This window comes from Coregonus lavaretus (assembly GCF_964263955.1).
Source record: "Coregonus lavaretus genome assembly, chromosome: 28".
Taxonomy (NCBI): domain Eukaryota; kingdom Metazoa; phylum Chordata; class Actinopteri; order Salmoniformes; family Salmonidae; genus Coregonus; species Coregonus lavaretus.
The window spans coordinates 34,385,363-34,396,281 of NC_140015.1; the positions used below are offsets into that span (position 1 = coordinate 34,385,363).

Here is a 10,919-nt window from a genome sequence, read left to right on the forward strand (position 1 = left end):
CGTGGAGTGCATGACACGTGTCTTTACAATTCCCATCAAGTGGCATAGAATTGTGCAGGCACAAGATTCTGAAAATACCCTTTGTATTTTTCATTAACATTAAGCACACATGGAGCATGGACTCAGCCATTGCCCTAATCACAGCCTCCGTCAGAGAATGGAGAGAGGGAAATGAAGTTGAGAGCAGTAATGTGAGGATACGTGTGAATTAGCTCGTATTGAATCAACTGTCCCAAAACCGCTTTTCTGTGAATCAATCAGAGGCTGCAGTACAGAGCCGACCCAGGCCCGTGTTTCTTCTACCATAATGCCCAGCTATAATAATGGTGAAATTTCCCAGGGCTATGAACCATTAGTGGTTATACAGTATGTGTCGGTTTCATCAGATCAAAAGACAAAAAGCAAATACATTTAATTGGATCAGGAGAAAAATCCAGAAAGTTTACTGCGTCGATGTCTGGTAGCATAGCTGGTATGAATTTTTACGAATTTTGCTTTGAGGGAGTCAGTGTTCTTTTTATAAAAAAAAGTAGTTATACGGCCTGGCGTTCAATTGAGACAAGCTTTCCATAAAATAGTTTAATACTATGCAAATCGTAACACAACCGCTGTTTTCAGCAACAACAGTCCTGTGCATCATGCACAACATTGGCTGCATATACACAGGCAGTCCAATTCAGATTTTAATCATATTATTTAGTTGGTCTGAACAAATACTTTTCTATAAGGAGAGCACTTTGATTATATGATTTAGTTCAATTAGGTTTGTATGAATGTTTTCTAAAAGAAGTGGTCGTCCTATACATTTATAAAAAGAGATGCCACTCAGGTCTTATTATGCAAAAAAATTAATGTGTAAAGTCAACGCAGCCTACCGGCTCTGAGAGAGAGACAGAGAGAGAGAGAGAGAGAGAGAGAGAGAGAGAGAGAGAGAGAGAGAGAGAGAGAGAGAGAGAGAGAGAGAGAGAGAGAGAGAGAGGGAGAGAGAGAGAGAGAGACGATTGAGAGAGAGAGAGACGATTGAGAGAGAGAGAGAGACTATTGAGAGAGAGAGGAACGATTGAGAGAGAGACGATTGAGAGAGAGAGAGGAACGATTGCGAGAGAGAGAAAGAGAGACGATTGAGAGAACAAGAGTGGAGATGGATGAGCAACACATTACCTGAGTGCACTTTTTACTTTCTTTTTTGGAGACAAAAAGAATTACCTTCATTTACCCTGAGCTGTGGAGAAAGAAAGGGAATTTCACCCACAATTAGTTTTTCATGTTCAGTGGGCTCAGTATGGTAGGCTATAACTTAATTGATTGTAATCTCATTTGTGTCGGCATACTTACAATGAATATTTAGTTACTCTGCATTAAAGTATATCAAACACACGTGAAATAGGTTCTCTTCAATGGGACTCCCTGTTAAAATAATGTCTATACTTCTATAATGTCGATACTGTAGCGCCCTCGTGCGGTCCAAACAGACAGTATGTGCCCGAAATACGAGGCTCACTGCGCTGCGCGAGCTCAGCTGACGGATTTCAGAGCAGGGAACAAGAAACTGAACGTCTCGTGAAACAGAAACTGGGCGAAGGACGGTCTATGTTAATTTCTTATTGGCAGTGAAACATGTTGACATGAAACATGCAAATGAATTACAAATGTTGCGTAATATTTATATTATTATTATTTGCACACACAGTGATCAACATTGCCATAATCACCAAATTAATAACACTATGTTCTTGAGTATTTGTCCTATTTCAGGTGTATCACTTGAATGCAAATCCTTGTAATGCATGGTGGATGTAAACACGGTTATGAGTTACACAGTAAAAAGAGGAGGTTGCCTACACTTGCATTCCTTATTTATCAATAAAAAATGGAAACACTGCACTATGATGTATTATTTTAAAATCTGCAGAAGTTTAACTCGTTTCTGCGAAATTGGTGTTAAGTGAAAGAGGAAACTGTTGCATTTTACGCATACTTTACACATGATTTTTAAACCCATTTATTTCTCAAAATTGTTTATATATTTTACTCTGTCCGCTCAGACAGAGGGTCTGTACAGACACACGCATAAACAGGCGCAAAGTCATAACTACAGACTCTCTCTCATACGGTCTATGCATTCTCACCTCAGACCGATGCATAATTGCATGACGCACTGGGGAGGAGTGTGGTCGGCATCGCCTATATATAACCAGTCGCGCTCTCTTCAAACACAGCAGTAGCAGCGCTTACGAAGAGTCAGGATCCCTCAAAGCAAGTAGAGCTTGCATTCAGCATCTCGCTCTCGCACCAAATACATTTGTCAGTGCGCAAAGCTCGCAATCATGATTAAAAAAAATTCGCCTTCCGAGAACGAGTTTAACATACCGGCAAAAAACTGCCACAGGATGGTGATTCTAGGATCCACAAAAGTTGGCAAGACGGCCATCATCTCTCGGTTTCTGAATAAAAAAGTCGAGGACCAGTATACGCCGACCATCGAGGACTTTCATAGAAAATTATACAGCATTCGGGGAGATGCGTACCAGTTGGACATTCTGGACACCTCTGGAAACTATCCCTTCCCCGCTATGAGGAGACTCTCTATCCTTACTGGTAAGCTTAACTCTGAACGAATGAAACTGACAAATGTCTTTATGCAAAAGTGATTCATAATATTAAGCTGCATTCTGCAAATCACTTTCTAGAAGAAGAATTTCAATTTAGCTTCTCTAAAATGCATGCATGATGCGTAATGCAAAACTTGTGCTGTGCATTATGGAAAGTACATTGACTTTTGAGCTGTGATAATAATGTGCCTTCCATTTCTCTCTCCTCAGGTGATTTTTTTATCTTGGTGTTCAGTCTGGATAACAGAGACTCCTTCCAAGAGGTGCAGCGCCTGAAGCATCAAATTTACGAGACCAAGTCCTGCCTGAAAAACAAAACCAAAGAAAACGTGGATGTCCCGATCGTTATCTGCGGGAACAAGTGTGACCGGGAGTTTAACCGGGAGGTTCAGAATGAGGAGATTGAGCAGCTGGTGGTTGGTGACGAACAGTGCGCCTACTATGAGATCTCTGCAAAACGCAACACTAATGTCGACCAGATGTTTCAGACTCTTTTTACCATGGCTAAACTGCCCAACGAGATGAGCCCGGACTCTCACCGAAAAGTGTCCTTACAGTTTTGCCAAGTACTGCAAAACAGCAGAAGAAAGTCATTCAGAAATAAGAAATTCAAAGACAGCGAGGTATATGGGATTGTGGCACCGTTTGCGCGCCGACCAAGCGTGCACAGTGACCTGATGTATATCAAAGAGAAAGCTACTGGCTGCAGCCAGGGAAAAGAGAAAGACAGATGCACCATCTGCTAAGAACTCACTTGACAATGCACATGGAGACATGTTACGAGATGTTCAATACAGCGATGAAGACGATACCCGCCATGCTTCTTGCCAGTTTGCAGAGTCCGGGATAAGGCAGCACGCCAAGACGCAGTGACAGCCAGGGGTGTATGTCCCAAACCATGCGAGAAGGCATTCCATGGTCAGTCAGTCAGATATTTCCCTGTGGAGTCAGGGTGATCAAATGTGATATGGCTTATGATAGCCTCTAGTGTTCTTGTTACTATAGCTACATGCTGTAAAATCTGCCATTACTGAATGGAGAATGTAGCCTACACTTATGGGGTGGCATTTGTTTACATTTTGCTTCTTTTTTTTCCCTTTTTTTACACGGAACTGAACTTGAATGTTAATTGCATAATTAACACATATGAATGTATATTCTTCTGTCAGTTTACTTTTCACAAAAAAGAAACTTGGATAAATTAAATTATACATCTGAAATGTATATTCCCATGTCTGTCATCCTTCTTAACATTGGTAAATAAGCATATTCCCAGGCCCTTTCAGTGACACTCATACCATTAGCTAGAAGAAAGTAGCCTGTACCAAATGTATGAAATACATAATTTCTGATAAAAGTATAGCATATATGGAAGCTAACAACGATTTTGATGTTTCCATTTAGGCCAACTCAAGCTATTAAATGTCATTCATGAAAATTAACAGTGCGAGTAAGGTGGCCCATGCTACAATCTTACTGAGAAGCTGAGTAAAGACAAGTCACAAGGAATTAAAACAACAAAAGGTTTATTTTAGGCCTACTGCATTGAAAATCTGCTGCACTCAAACTGAATAGCACACCGACAATATCATTACCTAAAATAATAAGCCACTGCATGTACAAACTTGATGGCATTATAATTCAGTATCGATGCTTAATTTTTTACAAAGTAAAAAGGGGACAGTTTACAATACAAAAAGATCGTGCCTGAAGGTAGTGTTATAGTGAAATAAAATAATTTCTGGAGTTGTTTTGACAACAAAGAGGGGATGAGTTCTCAAGTTATACTGCACGAGTTTTTAGGTTGGAAAGGCAAATGAGACAACAGGAAGCCAAGAGATGGAATACCAAAAAAGAATCCATACGAACAAGTTTATTTCCCACGATTTCAAATGATGGTAATCGTTCGTTTGTTAAAGTATTTCTCAGTCCTCTAAATACAAAAATATATACTTTTCAGTACATGAGTGTCCCTCTCCAAGTGTCTCCTGAATTCAGTTAGTTTCTTTAGAACTGTCAAACATCTCTCACGACGCTTTTGGGACCTCAAACATACACAAACTCTTGTATTTCTGCAGTAACTGATTCTTGGTACTGACTTGCTCCCGCAGCGTCTCTAATTGATGCTGCTGCTCCGACGGGCTCATGTCAATTCCGGGCATGGCTCCGATCTGCTCGCGCGCTTCCTGGATCCTTGTCTTCAACTTGGCCAGTTCTTGATGGACATCTTGACTATCTTTGTCCATACTTGGGGACAGAGAAGTACACGTTGTTTAAAGCATATACTATTTTTTTTACAAAGTACTTAAACATAATTTAACCAAATTGTTGCTGCTTATCAACATTAGACTATTGAACTGCAACTAGCAAGCTGGCTAACGTTAACTTCACAACAAGTCCTACCAAACCAGCACAAATATATGCATCAATTCTCCCAGGTAATAAACACACTATTCAAATACATGCAAAATTAAAGTCTTACCATTTTATAATGTCGTGAACCAAAGGGAGAAGAGAGCAATCATTGTTCTCGCCTTCTTGCTTTGGTTGACTCGTCGCCATCACGGTCGATACCATTTGACTGGCGCCTACAATTTACGTCATCAACCAGTGGCACCCATAGACTTAGATAGACATCGCATAATTGTATCTGTCCCATTATGGCGTCTGCCAGAGTACGGAAAATATTATAGGTATACAGACAATATATATGTCTCTCTCTGTCCTAACAATGGTAGTCGTTTCCCACAAAGAGGCACGGCGGACTGTTTAGTTCCCAACTATCCTTTCTTTGGATTGGTGGATACATTTCATTATTGTACTCGTTTTTTGAATATTCGATGAGAATTGTTGACATCAACCGCCTGTATTCAATAGAGAGAGATGCTATGCTACCAGCCTCATGTCATGAATATGCATAGCCATCTCGAAGACAACTCCGATATTAAGTGTTTTTTCTCAACGTTGCCGGGATGTCATGTGTCCTACTTATATCAGTACAATCGTAACAACTTGAGCATTACAAAACTTCTATTAGATCAAATAAACTTCACGTAGGGAATAAGCCATTCATTTTCAAAAAAAATTGACATGCTCTCATACTATCATGGTCCAAACACACCAAGACAGTCGTGAAAAGGGCATGACAAAGCCTATTTTCCCTCAGGAGACTGAAAAGATTTGGCATGGGTCCTCAGATCCTCAAAAAGTTATACAGCTGCACCATCGAGAGCATCCTGACTGGTTGCATCACTGCCTGGTATGGCAACTGCTCGGCCTCCGACCGCAAGGCACTACAGAGGGTAGTGCGTACGGCCCAGGACATCACTGGGGCCAAGCTTCCTGCCATCCAGGACCTCTATACCAGGCATGGTGAGAAGAAGGCCCTAAAAATTGTCAAAGACTCCAGCCACCCTAGTCATAGACTGCTCTCTCTGCTACCGCACGGCAAGTGGTACCGGAGAGCCAAGTCTAGGTCCAAAAGGCTTCTTAACAGCTTCTACCCCCAAGCCATAAGACTCCTAAACAGCTAATCAAATGGCTACCCGGACTATTTGCATTGTAAGCAAGCTAGCTAAGCAAATAACTTTAGATGAGAAGAATGATCTATTTTTAATAACTTGAAAAGACATTTAATAATCTAAAGTCCTAATTTGTATTATTATTGGTGGTTTGTTGTTAACGTTTACTTGGCATAATAACCAGAGGTGGAATAATATGTGTTACTTGATGACTGTAACTGTTTCTTGTAAAATTGTTAAAGTTTTCATTTTTAAATAGTAAGGGCAACTGAGAAATTGTTTCACTCGAGCAACAGAAAACGATTGCTCTGTTGCAACATCTTCACATAATGTTCAAAATGTTAATCTGGAAACACCATAGTCAGGTTCTCCTTTATACTACTAATAATACATATTAAAAAAGAATGCATGGACTGATGCTGACAGAACAGCCTTTTTACGGATTTGGTTTTGTGATAGGTAACCTGACAGGGATAGTCAGCTACACCTAGGTCATGTATCTCAGTTGGTAATGTTGGCATCACTAAGGTTGTGGGTTCAACTCCTGCAAGAACTACATGAAATGAAAATGTAGGCTATGTACTCACTATCCTGTAAGTCACTTTGGAAAAATGTTACTAAGTGGCATACATTATATGCATCTTTGTTATGGCGGCAGGTAGCCTAGCGGTTTAGAGTGTTGGGCCAGTAACCGAAAGGTCGCTGGTTTGAATCCCCAAACCCACTACGTGAAAAATCTGTTGATGTGCCCTTGAGCCAGGCACAACCCTAATTGCTCTTGTAAGTAGCTCTGGATAAGAGTGTCTTCTAAATGTCTATGTAAAATGTATTACTGGTACTGAGCTAGCATAGCTTAACCGTTAAGAAGTTAGTTTCCACTATGAACCTGGACTACAACGGACCAATAAGACTGATCCTCTGCACAACCTCCAAGCCTTTCCAAACACTGGGTGACATAACACACAATCCCTGCCCGGTCTCTGACCGAGCAAACACAAGACTGTTTAATTAAATGTGCAGGATGAGTTAGCATCTGGCTATATCTATATAGGCTAATGCAATGCAGTGCAGCCAGGCGCTATCGTTTACAGTTTGTGTTGGTGTCAATGCTATATCCAGTTCAATGCTATATCCAGGTGTGCACATAGGCCTAGTAAAACCAAAGGTCGCTGATTGTGGTGGTTGCGCCACTATAAGTCTTCCCCCCTGGAGGGTTCTGGTCCAGCATGGATGAGAGGAGGAGGGAGGGGTGGGTAGAAGGGAATGCGTGGTGGAAGAGTGGGTCATGCGCTCGCTTGCCCATTGTAGTTTCCTGCTTAGGCCTATAGATGGGTTAGCTGACAAAGTCAAGAAACCGATGAGTGCGATTCAATGGGGCAGAATTCCGGGTGTTGTTGTGATTCTGGATGGCCAGATAGTAGCAACTATAGGTAGTAAGCAGTAGTCAGGTGATCATTACCAGGTTATGATGAGGTCTTAACTATGACCAGTAGGCTACATAATATATCACATAATATAGTGTTCAGAATTATGACCAACTGGTCGTATGGCGGTCAGAAAAATACGTCATATTCTGGTCAGTAAAAAGACGTTAAAAAACGTCATTTTTCAACCAGTTTGCAACCAGAATAAGACGTCATAAAATATGTCATACTGACATCTTTTTAACCAGGTTTTGCCCACAGGGATGACAAGAAGCTGCCATGTGGGGAATCGTAGGTGGCTCATTTCAGCTAGTTTTATCTTTTTCTTTATACCATGTCTTGTTTTGAGGTGTTTTGACTGTTTATGCTAATATGGCTAGCTAACCAACAACTGTAACAATGTATTTGAGACAACAAGTGCTCATTGTGTAAATGTATTTATGTTTTCAATAAACATTGGAGATGAAATAAAGTTTACATGTCAACAATCTAAGCCAACCCCGTCTGTTTTGCCCCATAGTTACACATGCGTCGTTTTTTTTGCTAAACAACCAACCAGTCTATAGCTGCAGAATGGTTTCCTGCTCAGGCTTATAGCTGCAGAATCGTATACATACAGTATCATCCTGCACTCTAAGCTCTCCACTCTCTCCCCTCTCAGCAGTAGCAGCAGGTGGCAGCGAGTCCAGATCCTTGAGAGTCTTTCTTTACATTGTGATTCACTCTGGCCAGAGTCGTCTTATCTGTTTGAATAAGATACGAAAAAGGACCCAGTGGTGATAGAAATATTAGATCGGCTGCTATTACAGCAACACTGATTGCTATTTGCAACACTGCCAATAGTAGGTGAGAAATGTCACCTGTCCTCGAGCCGATCGAATGACCTACATATAGTTTAAACAGGTCACTCTGAGTCTCTGACAAGTGCCTCCTATCTTTGGCCCCATTTCCAGCTCTGACAATTAAATCATGTGACAACTATTATGTTTGATGATTGATAGCAGGTAGCGAGGTGACAGCTTGTCGGCTTGTCAGTTGCCAAATGCTTTGTCTTCGCTATTGTTTCTGTGCAGAAGGTTCATTATGCAAAGTGAACGTACTGTAATCCCAGAGTTTGTACAAGGCAAATCATGTATTGCAAAAGTAATAAGAGAATACATTGTATCTAGTACAAGACTCAGTTCAAAAGGGGAAATCAAATCCTTCTGCATTGTGTCACCGAATAACAAAATAATACATTTCAAGTAATAACAAAATAATACCTTTCAAGTAATTCAACAAATACTTCAAAAAGTTATTAGAGTAGCATTCATAATCACAGGAATTAATTAACTAGACCATATCACCTTAGTTTCAAATTTAAAAGTTTATTCGCCACTTGCACAGGATACAACAGGTGTGTAAAAGTACAGTGAAATTCTTACCTTGAGAGCTCTTTCGCAACAATGTAGTGATAATAATAATAATAATGCTTATAATAATATAGATAATAATAGAAAATAAAATAAAAAATACAAGTAAGAATAAAACCCACACAAGAACTACGATCAGAGTTGAAGAAACAGGAGAATGTACTGTATATACCAGTCAGTGCCAGTACCTTATTCAATGTGCAGGGGTACTGGAGTGGTTGAGGTGGGTTTATACATAAAAAGTGACTGGTAGTATGATATCAAATACAATTTAATGTTATTGGTCACATGAGCCGAATACAGATGCAGACTTTACAGTGTAGACTTTAAATGCTTACTTACGAGCCCTTTCCCAACAATGCAGAGTTGAAAAGGTTTCACGGATGGAAGGAACTTGAAGCTCTCCACTCGCTCCACTACAGCCCCGTTGATGGGAATGGGGACATGTTTGGCCTTCCATTTCCTGTAATCCACGATAAGCTCCTTTGTCTAGCCCATGTAGAGGGAGCGGTTGTTGTCCTGGCACCACACTGCCTGCCAGGTCTCTGATTTCCTCCCTATAGGCTTACCACTGTCGTCGGCAAACTTAATGATGGTGTTGGAGTCGTGCTTGGTCACGCAGTCGTGGGTGAACAGGGAGTACAGGAAGGGCCTAAGCACGCACCCCTGAGGGGCCCCCATTATGAGGGTCATCGTGGAGGATGTGTTGTTGTCTACCCTCACGACCTGGGGGCGGCCCGTCAGGAAGTCCAGGATCCAGTTGCAGAGGGAGGTGTTCAGTCCCAGGGTCCTTAGCTTAGTGATGAGATTGGAGGGCAGTATGGTGTTGAGCTGGCTGAGCTGTAGTCAATGAACAGTGGTATGCGAATTGGAGTGGGTCCAGGGTTTTTGGGATGATAGCGTTGATGTGAGCCATGACCAGCCTTTCAAAGCATTTCATGGCTACAGATGTGAGTGCAGCGGGGCAGTAGTCATTTAGACAGTTAACCTTTGCGTTCTTGGTCACAGGGACTATGTGGTTTGTTTGAAACATGTAGGTATTACAGACTGGGTCATGGAGAGGTTGAACATGTCAGTGAAGACACTTGCTAGCTGGTCGGCGCATGCTCTGAGTACGCATCCTGGTAATCCGTCTGTGAATGTTAACCTGTTTAAAGGTCTTACTCACATCGGCTACAGAGAGCATGAGTCGTCATGAACAGCTGGCGCTCTCACACATGGTTCAGTGTTGCTTGCCTCGAAGCGAGCATAGAAGGCAATTAGCTCATCTTGTAGGCTCTCGTCACTGGCAGCTCTCTGCTGGGTTTCCATTTGTAATCTGTGATAGTTTGCAAGCCCTGCCACATCCGACGAGCATCAGAGCCTGTGTAGTGGGATTTGATCTGTGTCCGGTATTGACACTTTGCCTGTTTGATGGTTTGTCGGAGGGCGTAGCAGGATTTCATATAAGCGTCCGGATTAGTGTCCCACTCTTTGAATGCGGGATCTCTTGCCCTTATCTCAGTGCAGATGTTGCCTGTAATCCATGGCTTCCGGTTGGGATATTTATGTATGATCATTGTGGGGACGATGTCGTCGATGCACTTTTAATAAAGCCGGTGACTGATGTGGTAAACTCCTCAATGCCATCAGATGAATCCTGGAGCATATTTTGTTACTACTTGATATACATGTAAAAGTGACTCGTAGCAGGAATATATAAATACTTATGGTAATATACTAATGGTAATATATACATGAAAACAGGAGTAATAGTGACCAGTAGCAGGATAAATAGATAAATACTAAGGGTAATAGCAATCAATAATCAATGGAGAGCAGCATAATGGAGTAGTTTCCTGCAGTCAAACGACCAAATCGCCCTCTAGTGGCCTCATGGGTGGAATGTTATTAATATTGTTCAACATTTCATAATTAATAAACATTATTTAAAAAAACCTGCAGAAAATC

General features: G+C 41.3%; 1 protein-coding gene across 1 annotated transcript; it reads left to right on the forward strand.

The window, feature by feature from the left end:
* Positions 1 to 2,245: 2,245 nt before the first annotated feature.
* Positions 2,246 to 3,472, forward strand: LOC311103723 (dexamethasone-induced Ras-related protein 1-like). The gene is made up of 2 exons (XM_084145342.1): positions 2,246 to 2,598; positions 2,823 to 3,472. The coding sequence occupies exons 1-2, from the start codon at positions 2,328 to 2,330 to the stop codon at positions 3,356 to 3,358; spliced, it is 807 nt and encodes a 268-aa protein (XP_084001468.1). The 5' UTR covers positions 2,246 to 2,327; the 3' UTR covers positions 3,359 to 3,472.
* Positions 3,473 to 10,919: the final 7,447 nt, after the last annotated feature.